Source organism: Egretta garzetta, unplaced genomic scaffold (assembly GCF_000687185.1).
Source record: "Egretta garzetta isolate BGI_Z169 unplaced genomic scaffold, ASM68718v1 scaffold69, whole genome shotgun sequence".
Taxonomy (NCBI): Eukaryota; Metazoa; Chordata; class Aves; order Pelecaniformes; family Ardeidae; genus Egretta; species Egretta garzetta.
This window is the reverse complement of record NW_009260790.1, coordinates 1995777-2012876: the sequence shown is the minus strand read 5'-3', so window position 1 is coordinate 2012876 and position 17100 is coordinate 1995777. Positions and strand designations below refer to the sequence as shown.

General features: G+C 36.9%; 1 protein-coding gene across 1 annotated transcript in view; it reads right to left on the bottom strand.

Moving 5' to 3' along the window:
- Positions 1-15053: 15053 nt before the first annotated feature.
- The window catches only part of LOC104133098 (PR domain zinc finger protein 2), a 22271-nt gene continuing 20224 nt past the window's right edge, over positions 15054-17100 (bottom strand). Inside the window, exon 5 of the mRNA XM_035901855.1 lies at positions 15054-15110. Coding sequence (XP_035757748.1) covers positions 15054-15110 — 57 coding nt within the window. The remainder of the gene's footprint in view (positions 15111-17100) is intronic.

Below are 17100 nucleotides of genomic sequence, written 5' to 3'. Positions count from 1 at the left end.
CAGTAACACATCTAACGCCAACCCCATCCATGCTGTTGCTTGTAAGTACCACAGATCCCTGCCCAAATCTCAAATCTCCTGGAAAACAGTGGAGAAGCTACCTCAGAGACCCCTTGAAAAGCATTCTTAGAGCACAGACTAGCATAGCCACCTTGAAAGGGTAAGGCTAAAGGGAAAAGCACAAATTTGCATGTTAGACTGACAAACAACGATCACGACAGTTTCACAATGCAAATTACAGTGCAGTAATATAAACTCGCTAGTCAAATCCCTTTGGAACTGGTTCAGATTAGTGAAAGTTTGCATCAATCCCACGCAGTACTTGCTACTATTCTGTAAATCAACTTTTGATTGTTTTTCTCCCATAAAAAAAAAACCCAAACCCAACCCAATATTTTGGCACTGGAGAGAATGAAATAAAGATTAAGTGTATATGCAATCTAAAAAAAAAAAAAGAAAAAAAAAAAAAGGTCCTTACAGAAAATTCAGCAGAAGAGCAGAAGACAAGTGCATGACCATTTCCACATTATTCTGATTAATGAATTCTAACATGCTAATGCAACTTGATTTTAAATTTGAGAAACAGTTTGCTGTGCACCAGAATTCCCCTGCTCCTGTATCCAGAATAGTGGTAGAAGTTCTGCTTTTCAAAGTAAATTCCTTAAACCTTCAGGCATCTGTAAAAATCTGCCTAGTTGTTTGTTCTGGAAGACAGGCTAGAAAAAACGGATGCCTTTACACACAAAAAAAGCTGTATCCAAAATAACAGCATAAATTGCTCCAAAAAATTAAGTCCAAGTTGTGCTAGTTGGAGGAGCATGAAAAAATGCAGAAACATGTTGCAGTGACTTCTAAGAATCTTGTCCAACTGTGAATGTCACAGCATATAAATGTTACATATTTAATAAATGGAATTGGTTAAACAGTAAAGTAACTGAGCACCAAAAAAAGGGTATTGAATTCAAAATGCCTATTGTGAAGATGCGAGCGCTAAGGCTCTTCTTTTAACACATTTTCCTCTGTTAGCATTCAAGTGTCTGCTTTTTGCTTTTTTTCTTTTTAGTCTACCATTAGCCACTGTCCATTACCCAGTGAAATCATGTTTACAAAACTTTTCATTATTGTCTACCAGCACCTGCTCAGAGAGCAAAGCCAAATCACCAACCACTTGGGTAAATAAACAGCAACATACCTATGTGCTAAGAGCTGCTCGGAGTCACCGAGAACAGCTAAGAACTCGTAACACTTAGGGAATGCTGGTAGGTATGACATGCCTCGTATATATATGTAGATGAAGATTATTCATAGAATTATGGGGATTACAGAAATTTGCTGAAAACATGACCTCAAACCCACAAGATTCTGCAAATATTTTATTTAAAGATCTAAGCCACCAGCCACATTTCAAAGCATATCCTACAGGCTCATTGCAGTTACTCGTTTTTAAAGCGGGCTGCATGTTGAGCACTGCAGACTTAAACCTCCATCACATTACCGCGTCAAAGAATATTTGACTCTCAGCAGCCACCAACTCAGCCTACAGTAATTAAATGATTTTTAAATCGCTGTCCAAAGTTTTAAGTGATGTAGGATAGGGGCGGTTGTTCCACTACATTGTTCAAAATGTCATATTGCAAATTATTGGAGAAAGAGGAAGCGGGAGTAAAAATAGTAGGGATAAGTCACAAAGCTAGTAAATATTCAGCTAGGAATAGAAAAGATTACAACCTTGAAAGAAAACACCTCAACAATTCTGATTTATTAAAACAAAGTTACTTAAATATTATGACATCAACTTCCAATATTTCTTACATACTACTGTTAATACAACAATATACCAAAGTTCCTTTTAACTACTTGTATTTAAATACTGCTTTGAAACTTGGTTAGAGCAAGCTTAGCTGAAAAACTCTGAAGTGTGCTTCTGAGCACACACATATATATTATTACCTGGGGAGGGAACATCTTTTGAACTCAAAAGCTTCCAACTTAAAACGAAACAAAACATGAAACCATGGCCTACCAAATGCTTTGGGGAAAAATGCTCTTGTGCTGGCAAGAAAATTACTGTAGAACCCAACAGGGTGCCTCCCAAGACCCCAAGGTTCAGGCATTCAAGTGCTGCCATAGAACAGCTTTGGTGGTAGATTTCCCCCGCCCCCCGACTGCATTGGTATGAGTCAAGCCAGAAAAATGCTTTATTTTCATTTTATTGTTAGTGTAAAACACGCTATACTGGGAGCATTTTCCAGTTTGGCTACAAGATGCATCCCACCTGCTGGTGTGCACGCACACATAAAACTAATACCCTCTGAAAAAATTCTGCCCCTATGTAGGAAGGTACCTATCTCTCAGATTCAAAAATACAGACTAAATCTGACAACATTAACCAGCTTTTCCATTTTCAAGGCTAAATCTTTCTAAAACCGAACATTAAAAAAAGATGTAAAAAGGATGCAAAAGCAGCACATTTTTATTCGTATTCCAGCAATTCTAAGGGTGAAATTCAAGTCATACAAGGCACAGCTCAATTTCTGAAACACACATTTAATTAAAGGCACATCAATTAAATCTGAATGGCTACATACACAGTATCATTAAGAAGCCTACTTCAACAATGCTGTGAAGTATGTATGAAAACGTGCAGGAAAAGACAACACTTAAATGCCTTTATTACCCTGTTTTCCTCAATCTGTCATTACTATAAATAACTGCTGGAGCATTTTTCTTGCAACGCCATTATAAAGATATAATACACAACTAATTTATGTAGGCATAATTTTAGGTACTGTTAAGCAAATAAAACACTAACATGGGCATGAGGTGTTTCACAGCATACAAAAATTACCACAACATTTTAACTTCCGACTCCTGAGAACCATGAGAATAATTCAGAGCTGCAGAAGATCTTAGTTCTGTATTGTCAACCTGCCCAAACCTAATGTATCAAATAATTTTAAAGGTGGAGAGGCATAATACATATGCTATATACTTTGGAAAAAATTGGACACATCTTGGAAATTATCTACAGCCAAAGTCCCATCCCTGTACTACAAAACTGGAAATTGAGCCTACGTTGGCCTCGCTGTTCTCTGCTGGATTGCTTCCTCCCACAGCTGGAGGCTCATATTATCTGTCAGGCCTTTTGCTTTGCACAACCCCACCACTGTTCCTACGACAAAGACTCGGCAGGACACTGCACTCGAGCTGCTTGCGACTCCCCTGTCATTGAAATGCCAAGGGCTGACCACCCTTGTTCAGCCCTCCGCAACCTTCATCACAGGCTGGCAGGAGAGGCAGAAGTAGTGCATGCACACAGGCTGCCCTGCAACAGGTTCACACGTGTCAAGCGATACTGAAGGTCTCCAGAAGGGATCTTTCAAAAGCAGAAGTTACAGAAGCAAGGTCTCTGAATAGAAACCACATGCCCCATTGTTTTAGGTTATACACCTCCCCTCCCTAGAATTCGAAACTCAATGACCAGTACTACTACCGCTGCTTGAAGACCACACACAGCAGTAGCAGAGGTAGAAAGCATTGCCTGACATCACAAATAAAAGCAAATGCAGTCAGCAAAGGTGCTTCTATAATTTCTTCCAGCAGAACTTGCATCTCCTCTTCCTCAAAAAGTCACTTTCAAGCTTACATGGTAGAACCAGGAGAAAGAGGAACAGAATAAGCACGGAGGACAAACTTCACAGTAATTGTATTAACATCAAACTGCCTGTCGTATAAACATATTGCTACACATTAACCATCACTTCACATATAAGTAGTAGCATATTAATCGCTGCATTTTCCAACCAGATCATAAATGTTGCAATAACGTCTCGCCTTGGAAAGATATTTCAATACACCTGAAGACAGATGCACATACACCTAACTGTATATGTGTATTAAAATATACTTGTACCAAGCACTAAATATCCATTTTGCAGAAAAGAAATAGAGCAATGCATTTAACAGAGACTGTTAACGTGACATTTGCATAACAGATTAACTTGTTGCCATGGAAAGTGTACGAAAATTCTGTGCTGGGCTATTTAAAACACCGATTTCTGCAAATGTTTGGCAAAGCCTCCACTTTAATGACAGCACTGAAGATCATGTTACTATATCTCACCACAAACTTCTGAAATTATACAATAATCGGTACAAGAAATGTTAGCATGGCATTACCAGATATGCATGCCAACATTAAGAAATGATGCATGTCAGTTTGCAAGAAGCAAAAAGGAATATATTGCTATTACATGGAGTTCTTCATGAGCCCAGAAAAACTTAGCTGAAGCTATTCACAAAATTCAGATAAACAGATTAAAAAAAAAAAAAAAAAAAAAAAAAAATAGGGTGAAAAATCCTATGAGCAGGAAGCCTATCTTAAATATGTGGTGTTACACCACGCCACAAAAATTGAAATAGGAATTGTCTCCAGTCTTCTTCATATACTTCATGTTTTGCAAATTAAATTATGTACCATCACCCTTTGTAACAGAAAGAGGGGCAAAAAGTAGTTTCTGTGATCTGCTTGCATGAGTATGCCATCCACATTTGCAGCACCTCATCCAAATCCTTAATGCGTTATGCCTTCTGACTAACCTGAGAATTAACCATAGGAAGTCTTAGGTTTATAGACCAGAAGACTTACTCACTCATCCATAATGACTTAAGTAGTACAGAATGTCACCTAACAATTACAAGTATGGCAAACAAACATCCACAGGGTTTCATTCTATGCAATTTTAACCCACACAAGAGCTGTGACGAAACAAGGGTAAATAATTAAACACAGAGCTTTTATCTTAGCAAGATTTAAAAATGTTATTTCTGCCCCTATGCCAGTATTTCTAAAACTGAAATAGCAGGTACAGAGTACACAAATATGCAATCAGACTTGCTCTAGAATTTCTCAATCACTCAGCGCAGTTGTGTATTTCTACCTCCTGCCCTCCCTAATAACACAACCTCCCACCATTCACTACAAATTCCGAGCAAGTTACTTGATAGCGAACCGCAGATACCATTGACACAGCCAACCCATTACAGAAAGCATGATAAACATTCTTCTCTGCAGTTATATTCCATTAGCTTTTATTCTGCGAAATATTAAAACAAAAGAAGCAGTAAAAGAAATGACAGCTGGCATACAGATTTTCCAGAAATAAGTGGTGTTCTCTATATTTAGCCAGGTTTTGTATACAATTCAGTTAAAAATAGAGCATCCAAATTTTGTTTAAATACAGAAATAGCCAAAATTTAAATCTCTGCTTTGACAAATACGAGCTTTTACTTGAATCCAGAAAATGTTGCTTCTACATTCATTATAGCTCTCCCTGAAATGTTTTTATGACCCTGAAATGAAGCTACCCTCGGATAATGAAGAAATAACACATATTTTGACAGCATCATTTGCAAGGTAATGCAAATGAAAGACCTCACACCACTACTTGTACCACAAAGTTTAAAATGAACACAGATCAGTCTGCCTTTATCTGTAATAAATAATGCAAATATTTGTCATGGCCCTATTTGGATCATTAAACATTGAGAGGGTTAGATCAAAAACATCTGGGTTTTTTTAGCTAAGTTATCTTCAAAGGTAACAACTTAGGACTTTACCTGCCATTTTGTTCTATTTGACAAACCCAGGTATGTTCAAATTCAGTAGTGGTCATACCAGTAAGTGACATTTTAAAAAAAAAAAGTGGTGGGGGGGGAGACTGCCAAGTCCACATGCAGACCCAACAGCTAATGCCCTTCATACACTGCTGACGGAGGTGGTGTTCTGCTATCAAGAGCAGTTTTGCTCCACCATGCCAAACAGCACCCTCAAAAGGCTACTGAAAAGCTGCAATTGCAGGGAAGACCAAAAACGCACAGTTTATCCAAATGTTTGTCCAGACATGGGCTATGGCTTTACATGGAGAATGCAGCTGTACAAGGGCTACAATTCCCAGGAAACAGGACTGCCTTTGTATCCAACCAGAGCACTGGGATTACTGTAACAGGAGTCTCCAACACTGAGGAAACAAGAGCAAAGTCTCTCACAGATGCAGGATCCAGACAGTGCTGCTACCACCTGATTAAATCTCCCATGGAGAAAATTAAACCCTTCAGAATTGCTACAAGGTCACACTCAATATTTTTTTATTTACATTCACACAAATTTGTCCTCTGTTATTAATTTTTACACAACTCAATCCTTTTGTTTACCGTATCTACAAACATGTCATTTGTCAGAAATTTTCTCCAACAAAACAGTATTCTCAGTAAAAACACCCCCTTCTGCTTTACAGTGTATTTTATCCCCCTCCTTGGTATACGTTTCCAGCTTTCTTTCCTTTAACATTCTTATTCTCTTACTTTCCTTCAGTACAACTTGCAGAGGTAATCTTTTCTTTGGGGGATTCAATAGGGAAAAACACATATGGCACACATTTTTGTCAATGAAAATATTTTTTTTAATGTTATCAGCAGCAATCCAATAATTTTCAATAGATTCATATCTTGCACTTCAAAATGGGGAAATTACTTTGGAAAACATATTCATTATTCAGTGGTACCTCCCATAGCACACTCCCTTACAGCCCTCCTTTTACCAGAGCACTCCAAAGTGGCAAGGTATCAGTTTTGGCAGGCAATGCAAGCTTGCCTTAAACAATATTTCTTTTTTTCCGTACAGATTTAAAGGCTCTTATTTACTGCAAGCATAGTATTATTGATGTCCCTGAGCTTTTTCCTCAGACACAGAGAACAGAGATGTAAAAACAACACATGTCAAGTGACATGCACTCATATTTGTACAAGGTAAGGAAAGCAACACGATTAACAACCTAAGTAGAGATCGCGAAAATGGAATTATCGACTCCCTACTATATATAGTAAACACACAGCGCGTTTCCCTTAGTCCCCATTAAAAATATTATAATATTTTATGAACAAAGAACATGGAATTGTTAATAAGCAGCTACTGTCACAACACATTTGCAGGCATGAAAACTTTGCTTCTCTGCATCTGTTAAATTTGGAAAGACTCATCTCCTTCCAACTTCAGAGTGACAGCCCAAGGTCATATGGCACAGTATCACTGCAGGTCCTTTCTAATGTATAGAAGTAGATAAAGGAGGAGGGTAAACATTATGTAAACTTGTTTTTTTAATGTACAACATAGTCCCCGAATCATTTTTACCCGCTAAGAAATTGTGAAATATTTGCTTAGCTTTCTCTGTGAAACCAAGTGCTTCATTCATTTCAGCAGCAGCCCATTGATATTTTCTTAAAGAAATGCTTTTCAGTCTTCTCTGATAACAGAAGATTTGCCGAATTATATTTCCAAAGGAACGCTAACTGTAATGCTCCAGGTGTCCAATCAGTGCATTTATCAAGATGTGGAAGAGAGCACCACAGAACAACAGCAACAGTTGGCACTCATGTTAACAGAACGAGCAACACAAGTTACTGAATCTATAGTTTGCCCCAAACCAGGTGACAGCAAACTGGTATCTGTTTAATTTATGAAATCAAGAAAGGTCAATAAGCTCATAGTCACTACAGGGAATGGCAACTTCCTCCATTTTTAAAATAAAGTGAAAGAAAAATCCCAGTTGGAGCACAAATTTATGTCTTCTGCTCAAGATTAACCTGTTCAGATCAAATTAGACTTTAAAGTTGTAGGAGTTTTTAACACACATCTTTTCATACCATAAAACGTCAAGTAAAACAGAATACAAAAATAAAGCATCACTGAAAATCAATTAGGACATTTTCATTTTCAGGCAAGGAACCAGAAAAACCCCATAACTCTGGTATATGAGAGTGGAGAGACTGGAGGCTGACACGTAACAGTTAAGGATTTGGTAGATACAAGCTAAGTTTCAGCACAAAGTCCACTTTGCTTTTGCAATCCCTTACAAGGGTCCGCAAGATCTGAAACACTGGACTCTTTGCTCTTTACCTGCAACTTAAAATAGAACACTTTGCAGGAAAGTCAATTTTTTACTCAACTCTCCAAAACTTAGCATGACCTACTCCTTGGTAACCACCCAAGACAACTCTGGCAACAGTATCACACACGTCTCCTTTTAAGAGTATAAAGGTGTGTATTTTAACATTCTGATACAAACCCACTGCTAAAGAGAAGCCAGCTGTCATTGCAGTCCAGCTGCTTTACACCAGATTTTAATACGTAGACCCTTAGTTTCAGCAACATAAGGAAGTTTGCATTGGACTTGGCTCTGAATAATGGTGATGCATGAGAAAATTTAGCAAACTGTGTATGAATCAAGTCATTTTCAGAAACACTAGGTCTTTCCCATTCAACAAACAAATTGTTTCTTATGGACTGCCAAATAAAACAAAATTCGTATTTGACTAGACTCAAGTGAGGCATCTGGCTCTCAGTGCAAGTTAGAATAGACGTACAGCCGACTACCCATTTCCATGGCATTTTGCAGTAATAATAATCAAGATGATAGATTTTCAGCTATTATAAATACTCTCACTAGAGTAACTTTATGTCAGTCATCGCATTAATAATACTGCCTCTTTGAAGTTCTAAAGCATTAATCACAGCCTATCAAATGCTCTTGCAGAACTCTGATAGAAAGTGTGACAACAAAATTAACTCTTAACAGCAGCCCTAGTAAGCTCATAAGTGCTTCTGAAAGTTTCATAATAAATAACTCACATGCACCGATGATCCAAATAAATATTGTGCTTGCTTAGTCCAGGGGAAAAAGTGTATAAAAGCTAAGTAAATATTTGCTAGTGAGTATCTGATGGTCAGACCTTATCTAATTTCTTAGCTACAAATGTTGAAATACCAGTGAGTCTTATTTCAGTAACTGTTAAACCCAAATAAAAACTTAGACCGCTATAGCATTTCCTTCAGAAACTTGACACAGCAAGTATGGGCCAGTGAGAATTCTTCAGAACAAAGTCATTCCTGCCAATCTGTGTAATGCTCTTGCCAGGAATAACAAAATAAAGTTGAAGGTTTAACAGATTAAAAAAAAATATATAAATACACTCTGGTCTGACAACTGTTTTTCCTTTTTATTAATTTGGAAAATGTACTAAATAGTTAATAAGTGGAATACAAAATTACTTTGGTATTTTGCAGTTTCGTAATCCAGTGACATGAGAATCTTCAGAGACTTTGCAAACAAGTTACCTTACAAAGGAGATCTCACAATTGAAGAAAACAGCTCTCAGCCCAACACACACACAAATGGAGTCTGCGCCTCGTCCCATAAATAAATCAGCTATCAAAACTTTGTATGCACACACTTGAAGTTAAACATGCTTGTTTATCACTGCATAATAAATTATACGGGCTGTCTGTAGATAGGCCCTCAGTGTAAGACGCTCCCTGTAAACAAGTAAAATGAGTGGTTGATGCAAAATTATGGTAAATTATAATAAAAACAAGCACTAAAAATGTTTAGTACCATTAATGATACAGAATCAATATGCATAATATTGTTCAAATGATTTTGAAAAGATGAAGCATAAAAAGAAAACATCTACAGAAAGGCAGTAAAAATTACTAAAAGGTACAGAAGATTCTCATTGCAAGGAGAACTTGGAGCCTTCATTAAATTAAGACATGACTCGAGCTAGAGGTAAATAAAGTAAGAATACACTGAAAGTCAATCATTGACTTTACCTTGTACCCACTATATAAGCCAGAGTCTCCAACTCAAACAAAAAAATGAAGTAGGAGACTGCACAGAGGTAAGGAAACCATCGAACAAGCAACAGTATCTGGTAAACTCTTGACTTGATGTGAGGTAATGCAAAGGAATTCAAGAAAGGATTATTCATGTGAATAAAAGTCATCCAGATTTAAGTGAGACAGCAAACCCAAATACTATAATATAGGTAAGGCAGTCAGTAACTCACTGAGTTTGCGCTCTTGTATGCTATAAGCAACAGGACAACTGTAAAATCACAAAATAGGTCACTTCAAGGAATAAAAAAGAAAAGCACTTGTTTCACTCTGGAAGAGTGTCTATTCTCCTATTCTGCAGGAATTCGCCCCCTTTCTGTTTTGCAACATAACCTCCAAACCTGTTTATCTCAAAGCTCTTCTCTAAAACAACAATCACCGAATTTTCTCCACACCATCTAGGCAGAACTATTTAAACAGTTCTGGGATTCAGAAGACAACATTCTAAGAAAGTTTTGGAAAATCCTGATACAGTAAAGTATTTCTGCAAGGAAAGTGATATTTCAATAGAAACTTAGTAACTTTTAACTTATTTTCAGGAAAATTTAAAAGTAATTTCCTAAGAAAGGAGGAAAGTAATTTCAAAACACACTAGTTTAATTAAAAAAAAACAAAAAAACACCAACCCAAAAAAACCCAAATCAGCAGTGGAATACCAAACAACTTCTCTTCCAGGTCACTCATTGTTTCAAAGCTAACCCTGATCAGCAGAAAAAAATTTATTAATACTGAAAAGCTGTCTGGTGCCTTATTTAACTTCCCACTGTAGGTCATGTAACTGAAGACAGCATTAGCACGTCTGCTAGGAAATGCTGCAACTGGGGTCTAGATGTATTTTGGTTTTTTAACTTGGAAAAAATAGCATAAGGAAGTGTGGCTGAAAAAGCAAAGTATAAAGAAAAACATGGAACACTTTTGAATTTGAATAACCAAATAACTCAAGAAAAATATTTGTATTATGTTAGATAAATATATACATTTGCTCTAATCAGAAATACCTTAGTAGCTAGAAACAGACCAACTTGTTACAGTCATGAAGGCCATATTGTTATTTTAAGTGAAGGACAACATAAACCACACAGAGATGAAGTAAAAGATCGAGCATGCAAGGTGCCTGTAGTACTTGTTTTAAGGAAGATCTGATAATCAGCACTGAGTCCCTACACTGCATTCCTGACCACCTTCAAGCCCCTTGCTAAATTCTTCTTGTACGTTCTGCTTTCTTAGTGGCGTCATGAGGCAGATGCTTGCGTAGCCAAAGCTGGGGGCCCCCATCCGACGAACATCAGGACACCTCATCCCGCTGCTCGTACAAATACGCTGCTCGTACAAATAAGCACTGTGATGCCCTGCCAGCAGGGACAGTCCCACCCTGCCAAGCGCGCGCGCTGACAGCACCTGTGGATTGCCATTCCCAGCTGCACATGTGGAAACTTTTAAAGGGAGTGTATACACAATAGGACATCTGAGGCTTCTGAAGAAGAAACAAACCTTACAGCCTACCCTAACCTTGTAATTACAGCACGTAAGTAAACAAGTTTCCCAGTGTTCACATAAATACGATACAACCTGACTAAAGCAAAAACACTGATGTTTTTTAATAACTTAGGAAATACCTGAATGTGCTAAGGCCTCATACTTCCAAGAGTTTATACTTAGAAATATGGAGGTCAAGCAGTCAATACATGCAATTTGGTGCTGGGTTTGTTTTGGGTTTGGGGTTTTTTTTGTTTGTTTTTTTTTTAAATACAGAAAATTTATTTTTTTACCTCTGAAATGAAGGCTTATCTTCTCCTATTCTTAAACCCGTAGGCAGGAGCAAGGCTGGAATGAATCATACCAATTTCACTCTGCTGTTCGGGAAAGCTCAGAGCAGCAGCAGCTATCACAGGAACTGGGGGCGTTGCTGTACAAGCGAAGATGGGAATTTAAAGTAATACAAGTCTCCATTTATGAGGGATAAAAGAAAATTTCTGCTGGTTAGAAGACCTCAGCTATATTAGATATTCACCAGATATGTTGCCATTAGATAGAGTTCCCTTGACATCCCAAATACAGCTTTTTAACTGGAGTTACATCATTCTTCTCATAAATCAGTGTGATTTTGGTAAACCAAAGTAAATTTGATTTTAAGGTTTTGTTCCAGTTGATCTCGTTGACCTTCTCCTTCCTCCTTTGTCTTTTCCCTGTCATTGGCTAGGAAATTTTGAATCCTCAAGTTCCTAAGTTTTGTGGTTTTTATTAAATCTATTGGAAATAGAGCTTAGGTAAGAATTTAATTTCATTTTATCCTTGCTACAAATGTACAACTTTAGCATCTTCCTATAAGCTACATTCCAATTAACACACAATTGTTTTTCCTCACAAGCTCTTTTTTGTTTGGAAACAAACTTTTAACCTATTCCAGGTACACGTCTAACTAATAAATCAATGTAACTTAAAAAATAGACAATCCAGGCATCATTTGGCCATGATTTCCATTTGTGATGACACCCAGACGGCAATCCAAGGCCTACCTTTTGTCAACAGGATGCATATTTTATGTGACTCTCAAGTACAGCTAATTATTTGGAACTAAGTGAGAATGCCTATGAAAGCATTAACAAAAAACCTGCAAGGATTTTTACTGTCACAGAATTTAATCTGCTTATTTCATCTTTACATTTCCCTTTTCCACAGCAGCAACTCGACACTGTTGCAACAATAGTCATGCTTATAGACAAAATCCAGTATAACTTTTATTATGACAGCATTTATTTAGAATCTGTGAAGCAGAAGCCTAAAGTTGCACTTTGCATTCAGACTCATCTAAACCAAAGCATAATAATTATTTATTACAGATGATGACTGATTCATAATTCACCCACCTTAAGCTCACACTATCTCTGGGACAGTATTATTTAGTAAGAGTTACCCTATAGTTCACGTTCTCCCTGATATCTGATGAAAACCATGGGAAATAGCAACATAATGATAGCAGTAGAGCCATTTAATGTAGTGAAGTTGTAGAAGATTTATTAGCAATGGTTTGAGATTTTTAAAACCATACTACAATAAATAATCACCAGGGGCTGCCCAAGATACAGGTGAACTCGATTCAGGTGTTTTGCTGGCACTACAATAGAGGACTCTATCTTAAGAGGTGACACAACTGCGTTTTTTAAGAGGTCATTTGGTTTCATGAGGGACTCCCACTCAAGTTGCCTTATGCAGCATGTGCTTTTGGTAAAATGAAGTTACAGACTTTTTTCCCCCTCCTCTTGACAGCCTGACTTTGAACAGAGAGAAGATAGGAAGAAGGCACATGCAGTATTCATTCCAGACAACAGTACGAATTATGCCACTGGGGTTTGCTGCCTAGATAAAGTGCTAAGTGGAACACAGCTAAGAATGAATACAACGAAACAGCACAGCATGGAACCACTACCATAAAGATATAAATAAAGCACAGAAGTAAAACATTGCCCTCTTCCCCACCCCAAAAAGTTTCTTTTAGAAGGTTTTATTCACAAGCATATAGCAGAGCAAACTTTTATCCTATGTAACATCAGCATCTTTCTTCCTCTGAGAACAGACTTTTCAGCTGCCACATAACCCATGACAGAAACCGCTCAGATTATTTTAGCATTGTTTGATTACACTTTGGAGCCTACTTAGCACCTTAAAGCAGATTATAGCCTGAAAAACCACAGGATATTTTTATGTATGACCATCTTTCTATTTTTTTTTTTAAATACTTTTATTTAGTTAGTGAAAAGTTACTTTTGAAAGAAAGACTGAGTCTGAAGCCAGACTCCAAAAGTGTTCTTCTTGAAAGAAACACTCATCTTTGATATTACTGCTGTCATATAAAGGAAGAAATGCCCTCATGAGAGGGAAAAAAAATGTCCACACTACTCCTCTAATGAACACATGAACTCAACTGTAAAGTGAAAGCTGTTCTTTTTTTTTTTTTTTTTTCTTTTCCTTAGAAAGGGGAATTAATGAAAAAAATCTTGTGCATGCATTTGATTTGAACAATTTTTCCCGCAAGCTTGGCAGGCAGGACACAAGCACATTAACCACAACTCGGGAGAAGCAGATGATAAACACTTAACAAATAAGTGAAATCTCAGAAAATGCGAAAGGAACAAAAAATGTATTAGATCATTTTTCTGCTAGTTGTTGACCTGAACCAGCAGCTGCTGGCTCCTAACTATGTCAAAGATTACAGGGGTTGGCTCTGATAAAAATCTTCGATGCTGCCCAAGTTCACCAAGTTCTTTTCCCTTTTTTTTTTGATTGTATTCCACCCCAATACCCTTTTACCCAACTAAATTTCTTTCTAAATCTCAAATGCACTCATCACCTTCGCAACAACACGCAATGTTTCAATGCATAAAAATAAATCGGTAAGAACAGCCTCTTTTCCTCTAGGACTCCTAAGCTTCTGTTCATGGTAGAAGAAAGATGTAAAGGATTTACTCCAGCTATGAAAACCTATGACCAAGCCAGGCAGTAACTATTGAACACTAACACCTGGGCGATGTGAAGCATTTTGAATGCAGACTACAAGAACAAAAATATGCAAGACAAACTGCTGAAGAAGTTGTGCAAGTAAAGAGAAGATGAGTTTTCAGAAACACAACTGAGGCATAACCAAGATGCCACCTTCTGCAAACATGTTAGAGAAGACTGGTACGTGGAGGAAAATGCCAGGTGCCATCCTAAATATGCTCCAAAGGAGATTATGAACCTTATGTCAGTAATCGCTTGCAAACAGAGGTCAGATGAAGGTCAAGGAAAACAGTTCAATCTGTACTTTGTGTCTACTCTGGACTTGGTCAGCTGCTGATTCTTAAATACCATCTCAACTTTACAAATTTAGTAAGGCCCACCTCTTATCGTAAGAGAGTCTGAATTGACAGCATGTGAGGATTTATTCAGAAGGAAAGAGTACTCCTACTGCAATACTAGAAGTTTTACAATAATGAAAGCCTTGACTGACTGGGCAAAACATATCACATTTTTAATAGCTGTGAAACGGTCACCTTCCGTGACATAATCATAGCTCACTAAATAAACTGCAGAAACGACTATTTGTCAAATGATAGATATCGTAACTGTCCAAGGACAAGGCCCAAGATGCATTAAAAATTCAAAGGGATATTTGTTTTACTGAATACAGAATAATTACGACCTATTTAATAACTGCATGTTTTGAATAACTAAATTATAATACAATTCTCAAATAATACCTTGTCTAGTCATTTCTAAGGTATTAAACTGTCAGTTTATTTTTCTGGAAAATGTGTTTCTGAAGGACACACTCATTCACAGTTGTTTAAACTTGGCAGTTCTTACTCAGTTCTATTTTCTCCTCAATGTGTAAGACGACAACCTGAAACACAGGCCAAAACAAAGTTTATAAAAAAAAAATACTTAATTGAACTATTCAGGTAGCTAATAAATTAAAATTTCACAACCTTCCAGAGGAGCTACTCTCTAGCAAGTTTTAGATTAAACACCGGTTTTTAGTAATTCTTTTTTAATAATTCTAATTATATCATAAAAAAAATTACTTTTTAACCCTGATCATCACAATTTCCTTTATTTTCCCATAAAACCTCAACCCCAGGGCTAAGAAACTTCCATATCCAAGAGTCAGAGCTGAATCTGCAAAAGAAGGGATATCAGTAGAAACCATTTTGGAATCCTAACTGCAGCTACTGTTACCAAATCAGCAAAAAAATGTTATGTTTCTTATAAGAAAATTGCTGTGAATTGCAAATATTAGCAGATGTTACTACAAATACTAAAATAACTGAGGGTAAATTTAAAGGAGTAAAAATAATTCCAATGGAACCTACTAAAAATAGAACTACACAATTTCAAAATATGCATGTATTAGAAAAGAACAAAGCACGTACAATGAACTGCCTTGTCTTTTACAGCATGGATGCTGAAACTTTAATCATAACAATTCAAATCAACTGAATACCTAGAATTTGGTCTTTCTGCTTCATTATAGGAGAGTATAACTCCATAGATAAACTATTCTTAGTTATTCTCAAGTGTTTCATCTATATTGTGTTTAGGGCTGGGTTTTGTTGGGATTTTTTAGTTTTTGTGAGCCTTGGTAAGGAGCTTACATTTATAAAATGGGGGAAAAGACCTATTGTTCCTAATTATGACAGTCTGAAATCTGTAAAACCTATAACAGCTAAAACTTTAAACCTACAAAATAGCACAAAACCAATACCCAGGAACCACTGAATTCTTTTATTAATATTTTTATCTATAACCTCATGAATGCAAATAAGACTTCCAGGCCATGAAAAATTACCTTAGAAATTATTCTGTCTGGCTTTCCTGATTTATAATATAATCAAATTCTTTCAAGTTGTTTTTCTAGCCTTTCAGGTAAATCACAGACACACAAATTCTCTTTGCTAAGATAATGCACATTTAGGAAAAAGCATATTACAGCCTCTAATTTACCAAGCATTACTTATATATGTGCTAAATATGCTTTTCATTACAGGCAGCAAAATAAAAATCAGTACTTGAATTTCAGTTTGTATTAGCTTACAAATTACTGTTCCAAAGAATAACCAATTGTGTTGCACCACTTCTTTCTCCCAGCCCCCTCCTCAATCTCTAAAATAAAAAAAAGCAAAACCCACACTTGTATAATAACTGTTCTCCTAAATATTTGAGATTGTTCCCAGTGTGAGTTCCACAGTCAACTGCACTACAAGTAAGATCAGGCCCTACATTTTAAGTTAGAAAAAATTTACAATGATGCCATTTAAAATATTATCTCCTTTCCTTCTTTGGTTTGTCTCCAACCTTCAGAGAATTCCAAAATATACATACTCACCTATAAGAGGAATTGATACCCTTGTGCTACAACTGTAAATACTTCCTTTTTATATTTACTCCCTGTAAGCGATAGCTTCTATTGCGAATTTGGCCTAAAACGGTAGTCAAAATGTCAGTTATATAAGGCCATGTGTGGAGGCACATGCACTCTAAAGAATATCGCTACTGACTTAATCATGGAAAAAAATGATGGAGGTCTGGTTTGACATACATATTTACATAAAGACTGGTGTGTATCCCTCCCTCCCCCAAATTCTCCCATCCTTCCTCCTCTGCCAAAGTCAGCCAAAAGTAGGCATCCACACTGCCTGCAAAATTTCATAACCAACAAGATCACCAGAATGGCTAAAGAAATTACTAAATACCCTAAAAACAACAATAAATCAAAAACCAGAGAAAAACAACAAAGCTTTACTTCTTCATTTACACCAGCGCTCGACTGAAGTAAAAAATAATCCTGGCGCGTGACAGAAACCCCCTCCCCGGCGCCGCTCGGCCCGCGCAGG